This window comes from the organism of the source record quoted next, unplaced genomic scaffold (genome assembly GCF_019419815.1).
Source record: "Pyrus x bretschneideri cultivar Hongxiangsu unplaced genomic scaffold, Pyrus_bretschneideri_v1 Contig38, whole genome shotgun sequence".
NCBI classification, from domain to species: Eukaryota; Viridiplantae; Streptophyta; class Magnoliopsida; order Rosales; family Rosaceae; genus Pyrus; species Pyrus x bretschneideri.
In genome coordinates this window covers 3,787,598-3,811,667 of record NW_025999701.1, presented here as the reverse complement: position 1 = coordinate 3,811,667, position 24,070 = coordinate 3,787,598, and the positions used below count along the sequence as shown (strand labels likewise).

The 24,070-nt window shown below is 37.5% G+C and overlaps 2 protein-coding genes and 1 long non-coding RNA gene across 3 annotated transcripts; all 3 read left to right on the top strand.

Annotated features, from left to right (window-relative positions):
• Nucleotides 1-792: 792 nt before the first annotated feature.
• Nucleotides 793-13,458, top strand: LOC103928145 (protein ENHANCED DOWNY MILDEW 2). The gene is made up of 19 exons (XM_048564037.1): nt 793-969; nt 1,188-1,629; nt 1,709-1,805; nt 2,689-2,742; nt 2,879-3,021; nt 3,132-3,228; nt 3,339-3,437; nt 5,173-5,420; nt 5,543-5,659; nt 5,748-6,287; nt 6,862-7,009; nt 7,113-7,214; nt 8,238-8,330; nt 8,977-9,018; nt 10,480-10,590; nt 11,731-11,802; nt 11,901-12,019; nt 12,142-12,205; nt 12,291-13,458. Exons 2-19 carry the CDS (start codon nt 1,220-1,222, stop codon nt 13,308-13,310), a joined length of 3,576 nt encoding a protein of 1,191 aa, XP_048419994.1. The 5' UTR covers nt 793-969; nt 1,188-1,219; the 3' UTR covers nt 13,311-13,458.
• Nucleotides 13,459-15,426: 1,968 nt separating this feature from the next.
• Nucleotides 15,427-16,739, top strand: LOC103954528 (long-chain-alcohol O-fatty-acyltransferase-like). The gene has a single exon (XM_009366365.3). It carries the CDS (start codon nt 15,427-15,429, stop codon nt 16,528-16,530), a length of 1,104 nt encoding a protein of 367 aa, XP_009364640.2. The 3' UTR covers nt 16,531-16,739.
• Nucleotides 16,740-20,990: 4,251 nt separating this feature from the next.
• Nucleotides 20,991-23,225, top strand: LOC125468428. Its single transcript, XR_007250802.1, has 2 exons — nt 20,991-22,237; nt 22,986-23,225. It is a non-coding gene; the product is annotated as an uncharacterized LOC125468428 (long non-coding RNA).
• Nucleotides 23,226-24,070: the final 845 nt, after the last annotated feature.

The following is a 24,070-nucleotide window of genomic DNA, read 5'->3' as shown; positions in this document are numbered from 1 at the left end:
TAGCTCATGACCATTGTAAGCATCTTATATGGTGTTTTATTTGAATGGCTAAATTTGATTATGACGTAAGAGAGAGAAGGCTCCCCTCCTTGCAAGGGCAATATTTTGCTCACGCAGTGTGTGAGATATCAATGATTCACCGTCTTCTTCCCTCCTAGAAAATCCAAAGTGAAAATCATTCCATTTTTTCTTCAAGCTCTTCACTAAATGAAATACAAAATCAAATACAAAAAGTACTAATAATGTGTGGGAGAGAATCTAGCCAGTGCTGGTTACAGCCGATAATAGAGCAATGAGTTTTTCCTCATTTTCTTTTTATAAAATCAACATTGTACACTAAACTGACATAAAGTGCGGGGAAGAGGATTCAAATTTGAGTGAAATGGGGAGTATAGCTTTTTGAGCCACTGTGGTTCAACATTCTAAAAATTTAATGTACTTGTAAAACTACTTGTTAATTTTGATTTGTTACTGGACATGATCATCTCAAGTTCAACATCGATCAACACTGGACATGAGCCAATGTTGTTGTATCATGTACGAAGAAGCAATTGTAGCTGCCAAAAAGTTCATGTAAAACTTGTTAGAGGATTTTGAATATGAATTTTTTGGTTCTAACCTTCATTTTGGGAAGACTTGCATGAAATCGGTTGTGAGTTAAAATATCCTGAGCTGTGTTCATGATATTGAAAAATCTTTATTAAATTAAAAAGGAAATGCAGGATCTTTCGACTACGTGGCATAATCATGCGCGTAAAACACCACGTGCGTTCAGACTCTCACGGTCTCAAACCATTATTTACAATAAACGATACTTCGATGCGCTGGGCCAGTACGGAGTAAGGGGGTAAACTGATTCCTTCGTGATTTTCCTTTCCTAATTTTCCTTACCGCCACATATATGCTGGGAAATTCAAATTTCGAAGCAAATTGGGGAAAGTGATTGAGAGCGTTTGAGGACGAAGCTAGGTTTTTTCTTCAATCCAATTGTTCAATTCCCAATTTATATTTTTAATTTTCCTTTCAGGGTTCAAATTAAAAGCAAAAATTATCAAATTCGTTAGTCCAATTTCGACTTTGGTTCCAAGAATTCCCGATAATTCTATTTTCTGTTGATTTTTGCACTCTGATTAGGCGCTGTACTGCTCTGCATTGTTAAAAAGTTCATTGTTTGATTATATGTGTAGGTGTGAATTTATAGTGTGAGTTGAATTAGGGCATGGAATCGTCGGGCGATGAGGCAGAGGCGGTGCCACAATCCGTTTCAAATTACCATTTTGTAGATGACAACGATGAACCCATCTCATTTCACGTTTTGCCAATTCAGTGGAGTGAGTGTGAGAGGCAAGACGGCAAGAAAATGCAAATATTTGTGCGTGGCACTAACGATAATGGGCTTCAGAAACTGTATAAGCATGTTATCGCATGGCGGTTTGATCTTTCCAATGTCGATCCTGAGATATCGGTGCTCTCTAAGGAAAATAACTGGCTCAAGCTTCAGAAGCCGAGGAAGAGCTTCGAGGAAGTAATAAGGTCAATCTTGATAACACTGCAGTTCCTTCACTATGTGAGCAGAAATCCTGAGACATCTGCAAAATCTTTGTGGGATCACTTATCTAAAGTTTTCAGGTATCTTTGGATCTTTTAAACATCTCTTCACTTTCGATCGTTTTCTTACACTGAAGTTTGACGGATTCCCTCATTGCAGCTTTTACAAGGTCAGGCCTTCTCAGAATGACCTGGTGGATCACATTCCTCTACTTAGTGAAGCTGTTAAAAGGGATGATGCGTTAGCAAAGTGCAAGGTTTTGTCTATCTTCTTTTCTTATCATTGTAACTGTACCACGTGATTAGTCATTTTTCTAACAATTCATATCAGTAAATAGTTTCCAGATATTTCAGAGTACTCTTTTCTACTCTTTTGCCTTCTGTGTAGTGCAAATGAACGTTTAGTCGAAGTCATAATACTGGAAGCATATCTGGGAAAATTCAACATACGTAGTTTAAGTAGACGCCATCGGTTAGATGCACAGTATGTGGATCTTGCTCTTCAAAGTTCTTGGAGCCATCTTGAGAAAATTCACCAAAATCGTCCTTTACCTGATGTTTGTACTTAAATGCTCTGCTGCAAGTTTTTCTGTTCTGAATGAACGAACAAGGGTTTTTTTCCTGAGATAATCTGTGAGATACTTCTCATCAATGTCAAATCACATCAAGTTGTTTGAACATATAACTTGTATTGCAGTAATAGGTAGAAGTGGCACACTGCATAATCGTTTATTCAGTTGGGGTATTATGGTGTTTATGGTTGGTATTCTTCAATATAGGTTTTCATTCTGGATTTTGGAGCAGGCAAACAAGTACTGTTTCATCTTTCCCCGTTCTTGTTTTAAATGTAAAATTAAAACTTACAGATTAGGGAACCTTTATGTGAAAATGTTGAGCTCTAAGTACTACCTGCTTATTCATTAATTGACTATATGAACCTTAGATGGTGAATCAAACTTTCTGTTGTGTGAATTATATTATGATTCAAGCTTTCTCTTTGCTTGCTCTTCTTTCACTTGATTTTAGCTTCATTTTGTTTTCGCTCTGTATTATTTTCTGTTCTTATCATTCTGCACAAACTACAAACTGTCCTTATGTGTATGCACGGTTAAATAAAATTGCATACTGTGTTTTGAACAGTTTTTACTCAATTTTCTTGAAGAGAAAACCAACAAGAGGAAACTATATGATCAGGTCATCTTCTACTACTTACTTGTTTTCTCTTTCATTAGCGCAATTTTATCCTTTAGCTCTCTAATTTTTAGCTCATTAATTTTTCTTTTAGTTTCATGTTATTGTGTTTGAGCCAGTGAACTCATTGGATTTTCAGGACATTCAAGCTACAACAAAACCTGGATTTATAGTTGATGATACGGAAGAAGATATGATTGACGCTGAAGACGAGTCCAACGACGATGATAACCTGTTTGATTCTGTTTGTGCTTTTTGTGATGATGGTGGCACTCTATTGCAGTATGCTCTGTTGCTCATACTTATGAAAGCTTTATGATATCAACATTTTTTAAATAACTTGATTTCCTAGAAGTTAGTGCATCAACATATATATATTTTTTGCCCTGCAGTTGTGAAGGGAGATGCCTAAGGTCATTTCACGCAACTGTCGAGGATGGTGAGCATTCTATGTGTGAGACCCTTGGCTTTACCCAGGATGAAGTAGAAGTATGCTCTTCGTATTCACTTTTGATGTGAATCTTTTTCTCTTTCCGTTTGGTGGTTTCTTTTTGTTATTGATATTATGATTATTTTATTTTATGCTCTGAACTTGGCAGGCGATTCAAAAATTCTTCTGCAAGAACTGTCATTATAAACAGCATCAATGCTATGCTTGTGGGAAGTTAGGCTCCTCTGATAAATCTTCAGGGGCTGAGGTATGAATTATTTTCTACATAGCTGGTGTTTACATGCTAGCTTGATTAGTTTAAGAATGTAATTTCAGAACCATGAATTTTTCAGTTTTTCTACATTGTTCGTAATGAAGCAATACTGATGTAGTGTTCTAATTTTGTTTGTGTGGCAACATGATGTATTGTTCTGAATTTAGCTTCTTGGGATCAGTAGTGTTAGGTATACTCACTCAAAGTCTTCTGCTACGCTCTGTTTATCTCTTTCTTTGACTATACTTCTTTTTGTCTCCTTTGTTGTGCTTTTTTATGATGCAATCTTAGGTTATCTTTTCTTCAGTGTGTTTGTAGTTCTTCATCTTTTGAGCGTCATTTCTTGTTGGAATTCCTTTTTTGTTTTTATTTTTATTTTTATAATATACTTTCTTCCTTCTTGATTTTCATTCTACTCAACATTTTCCATCTGGCCCATCGTTAATTAATGGAATCTCCCTGGTGCTGATATGAATTTGAGCATGGTCATTTTAGTCAGAGTTCTTTACCCATTTATTTTCCTGGTTAATTTTTTTGTTCTTTCAATGAGAAATGTATTTTGGTAATAGGAAAGGTGTAACACATAGAATGATAATTATCCTTAAATCATCTGGAAGAATGAAAATATGAATAACCTTCGGCAATGCAGGATAATAATGTAAGATCAGCCTTTTGTGAACATATAGAGACACTATTATCATAAACAGAGTGGTACCCCTTAAAACTCTTTGAAGTGGAAACCTAAAGAGAAGTTAAAACTTGTAGTTTTATCCCAAATACAGTTTCTTGGAAAAACTTGGCGTTTCTCTGCATCCATGGTACCCCTAAGAATGGTCATCACTCATCACAGATTCACAACACACCTTTTTATTGTTTGAGGTCTATTACTTTGACCAAACCCAGTGAGTCACTTTCCAACAATGCAAAGGCAACCGGGTGCAAAACCAACACAAACCAATCATTTCAAATACCACCTGCACATCCAAGAAGCCAATGGTTAAATTGGGGTTTTTAAAGCAATTTAATTTCTTTAGTAAAGGGTCTGGAATTTTTAACGTTTCGTTGTTAATTTTACTGGGAGGATTAGTCATATGTTAGATAAGCTTAATTGAGGGATCTCTTAATTAAGCTTAATTGAGGGATACAAGATAGTGTTAGATAAGCTTAATTGAGGGATCTCTTAAATAAGCTTAATGGAGGGATACAAGATAGTGCCCGCTCCACATTATATTTCAATGATCCAAACGGTCTAACTTTTAGGTCCTTCCCTCAAAGAACATCGTTGCAATGAAACACCCAAATTGGAATGGTTTAACCATTCAATTAAATGTTGTCATTTTAGTGTTTTCTTGGAACGGTGACTGTCTTTTTTTGGTGACTGTCTGTTCTTTTTTTTTTTTTTTTTTTTTTTTTTTGTCAAGTATGATCTATGAATGAAAATAGACTGTTCAAATCATTATACTACAATCCAGAGACAAGGTGTCCCTCTGATAAAATTATTCTAGTGATCCCTCAATAGAAGGGACTCATATACACACATACATACATATATACATATACATATATATATATATATATATCATAATCAAAGTATTATGCTGTCTTTTCTACCTTTTCCTATTGTTTTCATTAGTCTTATGCTCTTTTCTGCCTTTTTGTATTGTCGTCATCAAAGTATTATTCTTATGTTTGGTTTACACTTAAAAAACATTTTTATCAATTCTGTTAGGTCTTCCCCTGTGTTTCTGCAACCTGTGGTCAATTTTACCATCCACATTGCATTGCAAAACTCATTTATAAAGACAATGGAGTCTCTGCTGAAGAACTTGAGAAAAAAATTGCTCTGGGGGAATCTTTTACGTGTCCGATTCATAAATGCTGCATTTGTGAACAAGGAGAGAACAAGATGGATCCTCAGTTGCAGTTTGCTGTGTGTCGGCGTTGTCCTAAATCCTACCACAGGAAATGCTTGCCAGAGTAATCGTCTTAATTGTTCTTTTTTGTTTTTATTTTTATATGCTCTCAGGAGACCATGCTTTGGTCTTTTTTTTTTTTTTTTTTTTTTTTTTTTCCGTGTATGCTTAAATTGCTTGTATCAGGGAGATTGTATTTCAAAGAACAGAGGAAGACGAAGGGGAGGAAGACACAGAGGATGAAGGTGCAACAGCAAGAGCTTGGGAAGGTCTATTACCTAACCATGTACTAATATATTGCACGTAAGTATTATTTTTGTGAGCTGATTTTGTTCATTATTTTGTTTGATTTAATTTTTCTGAATGCTTTTTTTCTTTTTCTTTGGATTAGAAAGCATGAGATGATTAAAGACATTGAAACGCCAATAAGGGACCACATAAAATTCCCTGGAGTTAAAGAAAAGAGGACTACTTTTATTCGAAAGAAGACCGATTTTGTAGAGAAAAAGAAAAAACGGACATCAGAATCCCTTCAAGATAGAGAGATATCTGTGACGAATAAGAGAAAGCTTTCCGCCAAAGAATTCTATAGGGGCCAAACTGCTCCTATGATATCTAAAGAGAAGCTGAAGTTATCTTCTACCGCAAAAGTGGGTGGTAGCAGAATTAGTAAAAAACTACCTGCTGCGTTAGATACATCAAGAAAGCTGAAAGTGAATTGTGCTTTGAAAAAGAAAGCTAAGATTTCTGTGGCTGCGGAACAAAATACCTCATTGGGTGATCAGCTATATGCCTATAGGAAGGAGTCTTTGCAAGTGAAGTCGGGGAAGCAGGGCAAACCTGATGGGGAGCGTGATTTGGCAATATTTAATCCTGCCTCAAAAAAGTTGACCAGCGCACCACCATCTTTAGATGCAGCTACAGAGAGGAGGTAACTTAAGTTGAAATTATTTACCAATTCTGTTCTGTTTATGCTTTATAACTCTTTAAAGCATTTGTTAATAGCATTACCTCTTTCATTTAATATATAAGGGAGAATGCCTTGAAGGTGAAAATTCAAAATACTAAAAGTACACCATTTAACTTAATTTCTAAGACAATTAAATATACTGGGGGTAAAGTGTAAATAACTAACAAGAATTTGAAAAATCAAAGTAAATTAAAATTCTATGATCAAACGCCACGTAGGTTGGGCTAGTGGTTACCCCCCCAACCCACATACCCATCATCTCCTTTTCATTAGTTTTGCGTCGAGTTTTTAAAAAATAACAAAAAACTAAAATTGGATTATGCGTGAGCATGTTCCTAGGGACTAGTATATTCGAGAGAGTGTGTGTATTACTCTCTCTCTCTCTCTCTCTCTCTCTCTCTCTCTCTCTCTCTCAACACGTGTGTGCGCACACACACATATATGATTGGATACTTTACAAGGACTTACCACAGTTGCGGACAAGACAATTTATTTAAGGTTTGAGTAGTTCTTTGATTTATTTCTTGCAATTCAGGTTATTGTCTTTAATGAAAGATGCTGCGTCTTCAATAACTCTGGAAGATGTTATAAGAAAGCACACAGTTCCATCAACTCATCAATCCTCGTCCAAAAATGTTGTGGAAAGGAACATTACAATGGGAAAGGTAGAAGGCTCAATTGAGGTACATCACTGGGAAATTTCAACTGCTATTTTGCACTGCAAAAAAGTACTTTTGATGATTTCTCTTATCATGTGTTTGATAATGATATCCACGTGTATTTTAGGCTGTTCGAATGGCATTACGGAAACTAGAGGAAGGATGCCGTGCTGAAGATTCAGAGGCTGTTTGTCCTCCTGAGGTTGTTCACCAGATTTACAAGTGGAAGGTGGTTTTCTAGTCCAGTCTCGCTATCCTACAACTTATGATTAGGCAAAGATTATTCATCTTGATATTGTTTTAAGCTTTAGGTTTCCTGCGTTGATGTTTGCTGTCTGTGTGCCATGTGTACTAGACTTGCACATCTCAGCTAATTGTCTATTCTTTTAGTTCAGGTTATGCTTGGTTTGTGGTTCGGGTGTGGGGTTGTAAAATAGCCAAGTTAAACCTAGTATCATAGTGCTAAAACGTAATTTGCTGAGTTTTAACAAGCTTGCCTAACTAGGCTCTAAGTTGGGCTTTGAATGTTGGTTTTAGGCATGAGGTTGGCTTGCATTTGTTTAAGCTGAATTTAGAGCAAAATGAGCTTAAAGCATGACTTGACATAATGAGCGAAGGATATGGACCTCGCACCTGAAGCACAAATAAATGAGGCAACCTCAATTCAAAGAGAGGTGTCTTGTGATGAAATCCGAGTTAGACACTATCTTGACTAGTTTGACTTGTATTTTTAATTTAATATCAAGCTGTAGTAATTTTTTTGAGTGGCTTGTTTCTTTACAAGCCAAGCTCAAATGAGCCAATAACATTTAAAAACATGAGCTGTATTAAGCTGACTGACAACCTTACTAGGTTGGCATATGCTGTTATTCTTCATCCACATTGTTCTAGGGTAGGCAAAGTTAGTCCACACTTTGATAAGGAAGTCATTTGGTACATGCTTAGAGGCTCATTCACATATGAATTCTATAAATTATTGTAGCTAAGTTTGTGACATGTTACATTTTCAAATGTGTAATGGCGTGCGTTTTGTGCATCCCTGTGCCTGAACTCTATATTAAGAGCTATATTTGTAGCATCTATCTCTCTCTCTTTCTGATCTTAATTTTTCTTTGTTTCCTGTTTTCTCTTTCTTTTTGTGGTTGAGTTTGTTATGTGATTTTATTTGTACGTAATATGTGTATTAAGTGTTCACCAGATAACTGTTGTGTTTTCTAGTTTCCCATTAATTTATTGATTCATTTTCATGCAGAACAAGCTGAGAGTATATCTTGCACCTTTCATGCATGGAATGCGCTACACGTCCTTTGGTCGTCATTTTACAAAGGTGGACAAATTAAAAGAGGTAATTTGTTTGTGTTCAAGTTTTTAACATTTCAAAGTTATGATGCACTCTTTTGCTAACTTATTACTGCTTATACTTTCTTCTCAGTTTGGGTTTTAATGATTTATTTATTTAGAGGAAACTTGCGTTTATGAAGATGTCCAACCCACGCATGTTTGGTGTGGTTGCTTATGCTTAAGCTCATCTTGACATTGAAAAATTCATGGTTGTGTTATGCTTCCTCCAGTTTTAAAGATAATGAGATCCCACATGACTTTTGGATTTCTTTAATTTGTTTTCTGTTGAGAAGGAAAACTTTATCAGTAGACAAAGTCAAGAAGTTGCAAAATAATCTCCAGTATCGGACAATAGGTTCACCAGTTAGACAAAAGAGCAAAAAATATCTAAGCTTCGACATTCTAGTGTGACTTGCCACCAAATCACCCAAAAATTCACACAGTGCTGCGGACTTTTGGTTTACTCGTGCTTTCACATATCGTTTTGTGAATTAAACTCTTTTGGTATATACTATATGGTTACTCAATTTTGATTTACTCTCACGTAGGTTTACCTCTTATTTATCTGGTCTGCAACTTGAGCCGTTGAGCATGTATTATGAAGTTAATGAAACCTTGAAGAATTTTAGAAGCTTGAGTTTAATATGCAGATTGCTGATAGGCTCCATTGGTATGCAAAAGATGGAGATACGGTATGGATCTATATGCTTTTATGTGTGAGATAATTTTAGTACATAGGTGTATGTCTTTTGGATATTTCTTTTAGTTATGTAGTTGATGACTCTTGTTTGTCTTACTATATGCGTAATTTTTTGCTTGCACAATTGGACTTTTACCTGAACGCTTTATTTTACTGTTCACCTAAAGGCCAACTGAAGTATAAATCTTATACTATGTTCGGCATCTGAGTTTGTGACGACATGGATTATGACGATGGCACAAACTGTGGCAAGCTTGCAGCATTATTCGTATCAACATAGAGTTCTTTCAGAAACTACTTCTAGGACCTGACATCTTTACAATAGCAGAAGCATCAAAAGGAGAAAAACTTCAGCATATGAATGGTTTACCTGATGACAAACCCTAACAGGGTTCAATTAGAGTACAGCTGTAATGTCAATAAGGAACTGTATAACAATGAAACTAAAGAACAGTGCTGCACTTATTAGAGAAAAGTTTTTCGAATGGGATGATCTAGTGTACTTCTGAGGACTATTCCTTGGCTGTGCTCGGAGATGTTTCTGTTCAGCTTTTTTGCGTTTCTGTTAGTTAAAAGTTTCTAATTAGGCTGCTTTTAGTTGCATTTTATTTAGTGGACTACCCGGTCTAAAGTATTTGTATGGGATCAATAAAATTGTTTTCTCATAAAACAAATGTTGAATCATAGTTGTTCTTTTTCTGCAAAACTGCAACAGAAGCATCTAGTACCCAAAAAGTTATCATGATGATCTTTATGAACTTCTGTTTGACTTTACACAATTGAACTTGCAATAAGTATATTCACCGCAGAAGTCATAAGCCAGTTAATTGTTGGAGGACTGGCTTCTTGTTCTCAAAGTGCATATTATATGATAAGAAAGAGAACTGTTGTGGTTGTGATTCCTTACTGAACGTTAAATTAATGTTGGATCATGAGCTTAGGTTGTTATGTAGGATTAGTCCGGGTTTCTTTATTATTACATTGGCTTTTTTGCTAAAATGGTCCCTGAGATTGGCATAACTCCTCACTTTAGTCCCTGACAATGAAAATCGATAAAGTGGTCCCTGAGTTTGTCCACTGTGAATCATTTTGGTCATTCCATGAAAAATCTGTCCATGTCCTTGTTAAGGGGTTGGTTTGACAAAAATACCCTTAAAAAGGTGGTCATGTGGTCTTTCACGTGACAATTTAACAAGGATATTGACAGATTTTTCATGGAATGACCAAAATGATTTATGGTGGACAAACCAAGGACCACTTATATTGATTTTCATTGTCAGGGACCAAAGTGAGGAGTTATGTATGCCAATCTCATCCTTTTGGCTAAAAAGACTTATTACATATATATATATATATATATATATATATTTTTTTTTTTTTCAATGTTGAGTACCTTGACATCAAAATAATGTTGATTGGGTAGTACCTGATTACTTTTTGTTCCAATGTACAGATAGTGGACTTCTGTTGTGGTGCCAATGATTTCAGCATTGTAATGAAGAAGAAACTTGAAGAGACGGGGAAGAATTGCTTTTATAAAAACTATGACTTTATTCAACCGAAGGTACTAGTCATTCATATAAGTCTTTAATGTTGGTCAATCCGCATCATTCATATTATCTATGACATATGCAAACATGGTTGCATTGTTCACCACAGATGAACGTGGGATATGATGTAAGGTAGAAACTAGAACGATTTTTGCAGCGTTAGAAGTCATTCACTAACTGTTTATGATGGGTCTGAACCACTTAGTAGAAATATACACACCTGATGTAGCTTTATAGTCTATCCCTGAAATTTCAGTTGATGGGATTTCAGAGTAAGTGGGATTATGGGACACGCTCCATATAATGAACAACAAACAAATGTACCCAGAAAAACAATGATGGATGAACTAGTTTTTCTTTATCAGATGCATTTTCAGCCATTAAATGATAAAGTTTGAAGAGTTTGGAGTAGCTATTCATTATATTTTTGCACTTCCCTTCTGATGGAAAACGTAATAAGGATGAGGATGTGGTCAAACATGTAGTTGGATGATAATAGCCTATAGGATATATGCGTTGGGGTTACACCATAATAACATTTGGCAATATGGGGAGTTGCCTAATTAGTTATAAGCACATGCAAGGTCCCTTCTTTCCACGACATGGGATTAATATTCTCAACGTGCCCCTCATGTTTGGTGGCTTTTCAAGCGTAACACGTGGACAATACAAATCGGTGACGTGGAGCACATGTGGCCGTTGGGCTTCACACATGGGACAACTGGCTCTGATACCATGAAGAAAGTTGTGGTTCCACCATAAAACCAATTGGCAATGTGGGGAGTAATTACTTATAAGTGCATGCAATGTCCTTTCTTTCCTCGACATGGGATTAATACTCTCAACGGTATGCAAGTAACATTGTGCTTCCACTGTGAAGACCTATTGTATTTCAGATTTGGCTTTTATGAGGTTTATACTTACAATAGAATGCAATTTAGACAACCAGCGCTGGGAGTTATATTGCTCGCTCTTGATTCTTTTCATCCTCATTTTTAAGTAAAAAACGTATTGCGGCCAATTTTGTTCTTAAGATTGTTTTCATTTCTTTCTCATTCCCTATGTTGGGTATAAGGCTGTTAAGTGTGCAGTTTACTGGCTTAAAACATCAAAACTGGGAAACTGATTATTTTGTGTGTATTTTCATTTGGCAGAATGATTTCTGTTTTGAGAAGAGAGATTGGATGAAAGTAAAACCAAAAGAATTACCGAAAGGGTCACAATTGGTAGGAAACTGGTGGTTGTTTTTATTTCATCAAGACATTTGAATTTTAGAACCTTTGTGTTAATTGTTTCAGTCTCCGCAACTTTTCTACTTGAGCAGATCATGGGGTTAAACCCTCCTTTCGGAGTTAAAGCAGCTTTGGCAAACAAGTTCATCGACAAGGCTCTTGAGTTCAATCCAAAGCTCCTTATTCTTATTGTTCCACCAGACACTCAAAGGTAGCTGCTTGCCTTTGTTCATCTCTCTCTGTCTTAAACACAAAGGCATACATAATTGTGGCCATGCCTTTGAGTTGGACTTCAGTTTGCATATAGTTTCTTACATTTGTGTCTTTCATCAGGTTAAATGAAAAGAATTCGCCTTATGATTTGATCTGGGAGGATACCCAGTTTCTGTCAGGAAAGGTATGTGTTTATCCAAATGGCTGAATCTTAATATCTGTTTTGAAATTTTGGAATGTGAATTTACTGGTGACTTGTCTCCATTCAGTCTTTTTATCTCCCCGGATCTGTTGATGCAAATGACAAACAATTGGATCAATGGAATGTAATGCCGCCACCACTCTATATCTGGAGTCGTCCTGATTGGTCTGCTGACATCAAGGCTATAGCCAAAGCGCATGGTCATATCACTGCATCACAAGGGTATACGAAAGATCATTCTGACTCTTTAAATAACGGTCGGTCAATAGGTAATAATGATAAATATGGTGAAGCGCCTATGCTGATTGATGATGGCATAAAACCCGAGAGTCCTGGGGATGGGAACAACATCATTGATGAGATGTGCAAGGAGATTCTGCCACGCATTCTGCCTGCTGAAAAAGGAGATCAGCATTCTGAGCCTGGCAACTCTGGTTCAAGCATGCAGTTCCGAACTACTTATGGTGGGACAGAGTTCAACATTGCTGATGACACAGGTAGAAGGAGATTCTCCATGAGCAGTGATGAGCCTTGCTCGAGTCTGACTCATGGCTGGTCTACCGGTCCCAATTCTGGTTATAGGGCTACAAACTCGGAGGAACCGTTTGTGGGGCACACGAGAGAGAGATTGGATAGCCTTGGTTGTAGGCCATATTTGAATGAGGCAGAAGATGCATTTAGGAGGGAGTCTGACGTATGTTCTCAGATTCATCTTTATGGTCAGCAAGATTTTGATTCTTCAAGAAGTAATTATTTGGTGCGTCAGGATTCTGTGAGTGGACAGATTGGATCGTATTCATCTACTGACAGCCATAGTCATCCTGGTCCAGCAGCTGAGTTATCGTACAGAATGAACACATCAGTCATGCAGCGGTATGCACCTCGGTTGGATGAATTGAACCACACGAGGATGGGCCGCTTAGGATCTGAACCTGCTTTAGGATATCAACCGCACATGTCCAGTAGCGACGGCACTTATGATCCCAGGGCACCCCGGCCCGGTCAACATGGTGGCTCCATGGGTTTTGCTCCCTGTCCTCACCAAAGCTATTCGAACGAAAATTCAGCAGGTTGGCTGCATGAGTAAAACAGGTACAACGTGATAAGTAGGTTCTCCTTTTTTGTACATAAGAGTAGTAAATGCTGGTGTATTAAATACATGTGTTTTGGCAACATTGTACTTCGTGCCACTTTATACGGAAACTTATGATATTTTATTTCTTACTTTGGCTAAATGAGTGAGTTTGCCTTGTTACCCAAGATATATTCCCATGAGACGCTCATATGGGTTATATATCTCTGGTTACAATCGAGATAGCCACGTAGGCAGGAGAGTTTGTATCTAGTTTTCGTCTTGTTGCCCAGATCAAGATGCCTGATTTTTTTTTTTTTCCTTCCCAAATTACTTAAATCCTTTTGTTTGGTACACTCATTGGTCACGGTTGTTTGTTACTGATTCACTGATGGGAAGAAGAATTGAAAAATAAATTTGAAATGGCAAATAGCGCTATAATATAAAATAGACTCGTCGTTGGGTTAAATCTTTGGTTGTTGGTTTATCTTGGATATTCCATTTCTATCTCACCAAGTGAGAAATTTTTTAGTTAGGTCAATTTCAGAGATCATTTGCGATAAAAACATGTTTCTATATAACAATTTCTTTTCTTTTTTTATTTTTTATTTTTTGGGGTCGAATGTCTTTGTTATTACTTGTTTTAAGTATTTCATTTTCCAACATTCATGGTAAACCTAAAGACGACAATTGTATACTTGAAAGCTAAACCTAAGGATCTCAACAATTTCTCGAAACAAATGATATAAAGCTAACAACATTCATAGTGATAGACCCCCAATACAATAAAACATTGTTATTAATAAATAGATAATACTTGGCTCCTCATACGTAATAGTCAAAATACTCGGGGATAAAGCTCCATCGCAACACCGCCCCGTATCTTCAATACAATAATACTAATAGTTAATATGAACGTGTGTGATCAAACGTCCTTGTAGATGTACCCATAAATAATAAAACAATGTTATTAATCAACTCATAATACTTGGCTTCTCATATGTAAAGATTCATTCCCCGTATACTCGTTTAGAAGTTTTAAAATATTAATAATATATTATTCATGAGGATCTTAACAAGTTGCATTTATTACCCAGGAAGATTCAATCTGAATCAAAATTTAGAATTCAAATTTAATGGTTTACCGTCTCGTTTTAGTTCTCCCATCTCTCTGGATCTGCTGATGCGAATGGGAAACAAATGGATGAATGGATGAGGCCACCTCCACTCTATCTATGGAGTCATCCTTCCTGATTGGTCTGCCGAGCACAGGGCAATAGCTCAAGAGAATGGTCACATTTCTGCGTCACAAGCGAACGTGAATGAAGCAAGCACATTGTTCTGACTCTCAAATTCACGATCATTGCCGTGACGCCCCAATGCTGATGGATGATGATTGGCAGATTGTGCCAGTGTTATCTCAACTAGTACCGACTCTGTTTTCTCAACCAGTAGCGGTTCGGTTATCATATCCCTATAAATCGTGTCTGAACTATATGCTCCACTCCAGGATGGCTAAATAAGTTAGAACTTTGTGCACCGAGCCTTGTAGGTTTGAGTACCTTTGTAGGATCTAGGACGGCTGATGGATATAAACGACCCTTTCGGTGTGTTTTCTGCATTCCCCTGACCTTTTCTTCATGCCCGCCGTGTTGTGTTCATGTTTTTGGTAAGTGAGGAACTTCAAGCTCCTTCCCATGCATCTATAAAACACCAACTGAATGAGTGAAAATCTAGTTCTAAATCTAATTACCATTTTTCTCGTAGATATATTCTCGGTTGGAACTACGATTTTTGTTGTAGGTTTCGGTTTTCATCTTCTTTTTGGTTACACAGTCCATACAGGATGAATTAGAACTTGGGACCTCGAGTGCTAGGAAGAAGTGTACTCCCTTGACCAACTTAGAGACATGAACCCACGAAATACATACAATTCAGTTCCAACAACCAATAAACTAGCAAGGGCAGTAAATACAAGCACAGGGCCAATGTGTGGTGCAAATAAGGCCAACTAACAAGGCTTAACATAATCCCCAAACTCAAACACAGCTTGAATACTCCTCCTTTCCCTATATCTTTGTAGAGAGAGGATACAAATCTAGAGAGAGAAAGAGACCACACCAAACCAGAAATGGAGGATGAAATCTACAACTTCATCAAGGTATGTTTCCTAGCCAACATATCTCTGTGTTATTGTTTCTACATATCATCCAGAATCCCAAAGGGCATCCTCAGGCTCATCTCTCTCCTCCCCATCCTCTACCTCTTCATCCTCCTCCCCTTAAACCTCCATTCCTTCCACCTTGGTGCGCCCACCATCTTCTTCCTCGTCTGGCTTGCCACCTTCAAGCTCCTCCTCTTCTCCTTTGATCATGGCCCTCTATCTTCTCCACCCCCACTAACCCTCTTCCAATTCATCTCCCTAGCTATCCTCCCAATCAAAATCAAGCAAAACCCAACTCAAAAATCACCGCCGAATCAAAACCCAGATCACAAAATCCCCCCAAACCCCACAAAACCTGAGAACCCAAGTTACCCAATTGGTAAAAAGTCAATTCTGTTTGCTGTAAAAGCCTTGCTTTTGGCTTTGGTCGTCGGATCATATCACTATAGGCAACATTTACACCCGTACGTTACATTGGCCTTGTGCTGCTGCCACCTGTACCTGGGGCTAGAAATTTTGCTACCCCTGTGTGCGACCCCGGCTCGAGCCGTTTTTGGATTTGAGCTCGAGCCGCATTCCAACGAGCCTTACCTTTCCACTTCGCTTCAAGACTTTTGGGGCCGTAGATGGAACCTCATGGTCACAAAGATTTTACGACCCACTACGTACTACCCCATACGCAATGTTTTCACGCGTGTAGTCGGGCCTCAATTGGCCCGATTTTTCGCTATGATGTCCACTTTTGCAGTCTCAGGTCTAATGCACGAGGTGATTTATTACTATCTGGCACGTGTGCCTCCGACATGGGAAGTGACATGGTTCTTTGTGCTGCATGGGGTGTGTGTGGCAATCGAGGTGGAGGTCAAGAAGGCAGCGGCCGACAGGTGTCGGTTAAAACCGGTGATTTCGGGGCCGTTGACGTTGTTGTTTTTGGCTGTGACGGCCAATTGGCTGTTCTTCCCGCAGGTGCTTAGAAATGGCGTGGATGTGAAAGCTTTAAATGAGTATTCAGCTATGGTGGCTTTTGTCAAGTCCCACCTGCCCTTAAACTTTTATTGGTGGAAAAGTTAGTTGATAGACGAATAATTTGTAGGTTACTTTGATGAAAAGACCTATTGCTTCAACTTATTTGTTTTTTTAACGAAAGTACGATCATAAATCTTCTCTCTTTTAATTTGTCCCAAGAGATATGAATTCAGAAGTTTCTTTGTGAAAGCAAGTTCAAGTGTACGAAATGACGCTATAAATCCATTACTGTATACAACAATCGCTTCATAGTTTCTAGCCAAACTCATATTGGCGGACAAGTTTGTTGTTTTATTTATATTCTGTTGTGAACCTTGTGATTAATTATGATTAAATAAATATGGTGTTTGAACTAATGACCGTTTGAAATTATAATCACCCGATTCACCCAAGATGCATATATGTTGCACATTGCAACATAAACTCTTCCAACCGAGGCCCATAAAAGGAGCACAAGGACCAAGGGAATGGAGACAGAAATCATTGAGAAGAGCCAAAGAAAAGTTGAGAGAGAGAGAGAGAGAGAGAGAGAGAGAGAGAGAGAAAGAGATAGAGAGTTGAAACGCTGATGAAAAATAAGAATGGAAGTCTTCTTCCAAGTCAAAATTCGACGACGAATTGTAGTTGGTTCTCTTTTATGGACATTTCATTTTATGCAATGTAGTCTTCTCTCTTTATTATTTTACAAAAAACGATAGGATGATATTTCATTCATCAAAATACAAACAAGTATAGCTGTGTCAATTGAGTACATGAGCTTGAGTGACCAATAAATTGAACTTGAGTGAATTTACACATTTAATTATGAGAACCTTTATACGACTACCACAAACACATACACATGTCACCAGTATAATTCTGTCGCAAAATAACGATAGATGCAACGTATCTTTATCGGCAACCACACGGTGATTGTTAACGAACGAGACCACATAAAATCATCGTTGGAAGACAAGACCACATAACTCATTGCTCAATGATAACGACAACATACATCCATCGTAGAAGCGCGACCACGATACGACAACTATGCTCCTCTGAGAAGGGAATCATTGGCATCTAAGTGAAGGATAAAGACATTTTATCCAACGCCATATATAGCTTCACTGCACTACTTAGATCCAAAGTTTCTACGAGTCACCAAATCAAGTCAAACTGTCACACAAGCTGGCGAGCCACCATCTCTGAGCGTAGAAGGCGGCAAAGCCACCAAATTTGAACGCCCAAAGCGGCAGAGCTGCCAGATCTTGGCACGTAAGGCGGTATAACCACATAATCGACCAATGAGAGCATCACCACCGTAGAATCACACAGAGGAAAATGGATCCAACCCTCAAGCAGCCACAAATCCAACTTTTAATCTCACTCTTTGACACATCCTGACCCGGAATGTCTACCTGGACTCCGAATCGAGCTGTGCTGGCTGACATCAGGAAGGTGACGAAGCCATAAAGTGTAGTGATGTAGAAAATGTGAATAAATTTAAACCTAAAAGTGACTAAATAGAAGAGTGCACATGTGAGTGAGAATGAACCCATTTCCACACGTGATGTCCGAGTATAAATAAAGTACAGTAAAAGTAGTATAAGATTTATACCATCAAAGGTATTCTCCTACACCCACATTTTCCAAGAATACTCATCGACACGAAAGTTCTGCTACTAAAACCTGGAAGGGTGAAAAAGAAGGATGAGTGGGCCTAAAAATAAAAATTTGTAAAACCTTTTCGACAAAATGTAATAACCCCTCGCCGTAAAACAAGTATAATTTCCAAATATAACATACTACGTATTGTATGAAAATACTTACTGTAGCCAGCAATACTTCACAATAATTCATGAATAAACACATAACTTCCAGTAATCACAATATCTCACATAAATGAACATACCATATTGAGTGCTTATCGACATATGCTGACACACGAGTTCATGCAGAGATATTCTGACATGAACAAGACTAGGTGTAATAATGGTTTACGATCTAGTACTACAATCATGTGAAGATTGGCACTATACGCATCACATACAAGTCCTAATTGTCTATAGCAAACTAGGACAGGACTAGCACCTACAATGGATCCAAAGTGAGCGTACGGAGCGATGTGAAAATACACATGAAGCCTAGCTCAGGCCCAGACGAGTACAAACATCAGCGTAGCACATGATGAGCAGATAACGTAAATAAAGTCATGTCACAATGATTTGATAATTCTAGTCAACCTAATACTATTCATAGTCGTAAATCTAATTAAGGAATCCCGTAAGATTTATAATGATTTCCTAATTCTCATCATTATGACATTTCTTATAAACGTTAATTTAATTACGGCATCACATAGAAAATTCGTTATTAGATGTATGTATGGAAACTAAACAAAATTGACCAAAAAGAAAAAAGGAAACTAAACAAATATATATAGTATATAAAAGAAAAGACCCACTCACAAGGTTGCAGCCGTTCGAACTAGGAAAGCCGGAGTCTTTGATAGTAATCCAACCTAAGCATAGTATTGGGAACCATTAGCAAAACTCAACCAAAACAATTAAATTTGGAAAAACGGAGTGCGGAATTGGAATCAGGGCGTCGAAATATGCTAAAACGGGTCCCTAGCAAATTTTGTAAAAAGTCAATGGGAAAGTCAACGGTCAACCAAAAAACCAAGACGTCGAGTCGGTCAACTATGTTAAAACTTCGGAATTTCACTAAACGGATGTTGAAAACAAACTTAGGGCATCAAAATTAGGCTAGGAGGGTTTTTGAGAAAATTTCAAAAAAGTTAACACAATGACTATTCTAGAGAATATTCCAAGAATAATCCAAGAATATTCCGGATCCATTTCAAAAATGGGCTGGCTCGAATCCCGGGTTCGAATCGGATTAGGTTTAGGCTTCAGTTCTTTTTAGCAGGGTGGGTTGACCCATTTGGAAATGCGGTCACACATCACTCACCGGACCCAGTAAGGAGAAAGCTAGAATTGGGCAAGAAATCCAAAGAGCTCGGATCAAGCTTGAACAAGGTTCTAAAAAATGCTAGGTGTTAGTCAGGCGGTGGGCTAGCGCCTAGCACCTAGGTGGCTAGGCGGGGTCTAGGTGGGCGCCTAGGGGGCCTAGGCGGATTTAGGTAAATTTCTTCTATATTTTGTAAATAAATGCATATTGACATTTACAAAAAAAAAAAAAAAAAAAAATTCTTGTATATCTTGGAATAAATATATTATATACCATATAAATTAGTTAAATTTATTTTATAGTAGATGATTAAATATTGAGGAATACGTTATTTAAAAAAAAAAAATATACATATCTAAACATAAGAGTATAATATAAGCTGATCTTATTCTGATCATAAAAAGAAAAATAATATAATGCAAGAGTGTAATATGGTGTTGTTTTAAAAAGAACAAATAATAAAATATTATCTAAATATTTTAATAATTTATTTATTAGGGATAGTGGGTAATTATTGTTTAGCCCTTTATTTTGTGATAAGGCAGAGGCTAAGCATCTTTTCAGAGTCAGACTTTTCCACTATCCCTGCCCGTTCTATCTCTCCGCTCCATCTTCTTCTTCTTCATCTTTTCAGACTTTCTCCTTTACCTCATCTTATCCGTTTCTATCCCTCCATTTTCTTCTTTCCTGAAAACCCACAAATCAAACATCGAAAATATCTCCCTCTATCCCTCCAAATTAAAACAACTCCCTCAATCCCTTCATTTCTCCACCACACTTCTCCGTTTTCATGCACAAAAGTTTGGGGTTTGTAATAGTGGTCAAATCTGAGATGCAGCACAACGAGGGACATCCAGATGTTCTGGGTTTGCAGTTTGCACAGACTAGTACCGCCTAGCACTGCCTAGTGCCGCCTAGCACCGCCTAGTCGGCTGCCTAAACCCTCTCCGTTTTATTGAACGGTTTGCCCAAAATCGCCATGGAAGCTCAGCGCCCAACGCCTAGGCAGCTGCCTAGGCCAATTTTTAGAACATTGAGCTCGAAACACAACCAAACTCAACAATTTATATATGGATTTGAAGCTCGGAGAGAGAAGAAGAATTTTATACCAAAAATCAAGTTTAGCAGTGGTCGAGATCAGCCAGAAATAGCCTGCAAAGCTCAATGTTTTTCGCCGGAAAATCTAGGAAGTCTTGCCCGCAACGTTTATGTACCAAAACCCTTAGGAAAGCTAGAAACATATACTAAAACATTATCCAAGAATTTTAGGTTGTTTTCAAAGCTTACCCTCGTTTGAAATTTGAGAACTCGCTGGAAAACATGATGGAGAGTTAGAGAAAAAGAGTCTTCAGGGTTAGAAGAAGAAGCCACGTGGAAGAGAGGGAGAGGTGAGTTTGAAGTCGGTGTAGGCCCCACGGGCTAGAAAATTAGTAAAAATTAAAAATTTCCTATCATAAAACATTAAAATAATAATATAATAATCATGAAAAATATATAAAATATAAAATAGTAATTTTTACAAAAGTATTTTTTAGATTCTTAGTTCTGTAAAACCTCAATCGTAACTCCGATTTTGATTATGTTTGTGCTTACGCATTCGTACTGTCAAATACTTCAAGAATACAGTAAAATAATAGCTCATACATGTCACGAAATAACGATCAACGAAAATCAACAATCTCACATTTAGAGGCATTTTTGTTATTCTATTTTTAAAATTAATAAAATCGTAAAATTAAGGATGGGGTATCACACTCTCTCTTTCATTTCTCCCTCACTTTGCACACTCTCTTTCCCTCAAACTCTCCTTCCCTTTACTCTTTAACTCTTTATTCTCTATGAAAACACATAGAAACCTGCAGAAACCACCACCAATTCTCCTCGTTTATTTGTCCTTCCCAAAACCCAGAAATAAATACCACGAGTTTGAAACCAAGCTTGAGGCCTTACACCACACAGTGGCTTCTGCACTGTTCAGAGCAAGTCCACACCTAAAAAAATGTGTCAGCACCCAGTCTATTTAATCCACTCAATAAATAGTGATAAATCCCAATAAATAGTAATAGACCAAATGTATCCACTGCTAAAACTAAATAACCTAGTAAATTTTATTAAAATATTATTAATTTTTATTATAAATAATAAAAATTAATCCCCCTCTCCCTTATAATCTTCAACCTTACCTTAATCCTTCTCTGACTCACCTGATTTCCACAATCCAATCCACACCCACAACCCAACCCACACTTCGAAACGACGCCGTCAAACCCACCAAACTTTGAACACTGACAACGACCACCCTCTTCCCCACACGTCTCGCAATCACACTCAGCTGTGCCCTTCCCCAACTCATCCACCCAACGCACCGTTTTGACACCGATTTCACCAGCCGAGTTCGATCCCTGTGCCAAGCAACCGGAGCCCTAAGATTGGCGGAGTGGAAATCTAGAAGAGGAATGAGGGATTTGAGATAGGGTGTAGATGAAGAAGGCGTACGGGTGTCTATCAACGGAGTTATGGAATAGGATCAGATGGGGTTCCAGGGATCAGGAGATGTCGGAGGCACAACGGAGAGTGATTGAGGTAGAGATTGCGCGGAGGGTGGTGCATGTGAGAAAGATGATGGCGAGTTCTTGTGGAGTTAGCCATGGCGTCAGATGGGCCATCCCATGGGTTTGTCGATTCTGGGCCTGCGTATGGCCTGGCTTGGGCTGGGTGCCAACCTATTAGGCTGGGGTGGAATTGCTCTCACTGTCTTCCCCGACGAAATCTCGGCGAGTTCTTGATGACTCTAACTAAGGTAAACCTCGAAAACTGATGCCAATCATCTTATATGGTTGTTCTGTGTAAGATTATAGTCTTACATGTGAGAAATGATGGGGTTTTGGTGTAGATCGACTTAAGGGAGAACCCTTCCTAGTTTTCCGGTGTTTCACCATGGATTCCAGGCCATTTTTAGGTCATCTTCGGCCACTATTTGACCCCATTTTGTTACTTTTCCTCATTTCCAGTTTAAATCCATATATTGCATACTAAATATGGTTGTGAATCGAGCTTGGGACGAGCTTTGGAAATTTGCCCATAAACTGGCCGATTCACATGTCTTGCCAAACGAGTATGCATGTATGGATTGCATGTTTGATATACATTCTAGGTTGAACGCTACAAGTAGAATATGCATTAGGTAAACCTAACATTCAAAGTTGCATGTGTAATTCATAAGTAATTAGTGAACTACATATGATTGTTAAGGTGACAGCGGAACACTAGTGTTCTTTTATCATTGTTTTCTAAAATTGCTTTCTTTCAAATTGGTTTCTTTAATTATTTTCTTTAAGTGTTTTTATTAAAATTAATTTTAGTTATTTCAAAATTCAAAATCAATCTTTTTTCAAACTTTGTTTTTCAAATAATTAATGAAGATTTAATTTTTACATAAATTATTCATTTAATCCCTATCGATAACGACCTTGCTAAAGTCAACTATAGTATGATTATCTTGTAATTTTCCAAGTATTTTTAAATGTTTGTTATCTCTACTTTTGCAGATGGTAAAAATGCTATCAACAAGACACCCAAAGACCTTCAAGTGGCCATAAGAGGGGAATTTACAATTTACGATACCATTTTTCGAAAGGGGTTTTTTTTTTAAAGAAGAAAAGTAGGTAAACATTTAATCAAGTAAACTGTTGTGTAGAAACAATCCTCCCATAAATGAACAGGAAGATGTGCTTGAAATTGTAAAACCCCAGTGACTTCAAGGATATGGTAGTGTTTGCACTCGACTACCCCATTTTGTTAGATTATGGACACAAGTATGTTAGTAAATGGTCCCTTGTGCTAGGAAAAAATCTTTCAACGAAATGAACTCTCACCCATTGTCCACACGGATGTTTTGGATAGTAGTATTAAAATGGGTGCGGACGATAGAAGAAAAGAATTTAAGAGGAAACCCCAAGTGAAATGGGAATAATCATCCACTATAGTAAAAAAAGAGTGTGCCCTAGAAATGGTAGGAATTTTGTGAGGACCTGAAATGTCACAATGAATAGGGAAAATGATCTTGAAGTTGGGATGAACTAATGGGAAAAGGAAGTTTGTTTAGCCAAATGACAAGCATCACACACCATTATAGTGCGTAGAACAATTTAACAATGATCTTTAATGATGACTTGGCTAAAAATTGCAAACAGGTAGAAGAAAAGTGTCCTGAATCACGGTGCACAAAATTAGTAAAAGAAACTGCTAGGTGACAGGTTGGGAGGGGGATGGAAGGTGCTTGGTCAGATGCTAACGCCATGAGATAATAAAGTCCGCTACGTTCTTTGCCCAACAAAATCGTTGCCCTCGTAGCCAAGTCTTGCAAAATACATCAATGAGGAAAAAAAGTCATTGAACATTGTAATCCTTTTGTAAGCCTACTCATAGACATAAGATTAAGTTGAAAGGTAGGTGATGAGTTGATATTATAATATATATTTTACCCTACTCTTAGTATTAATTTATTGGTTATTTTGACGAAGTTTTGATACTTTTTAATTTATATTTCTAATGTAGGACATGCGATTTCCTCTTGAGCAAAATGTGACCAAATAGATGAATCTTGAAGTGATTCCAATTGGAGGATGTTTGT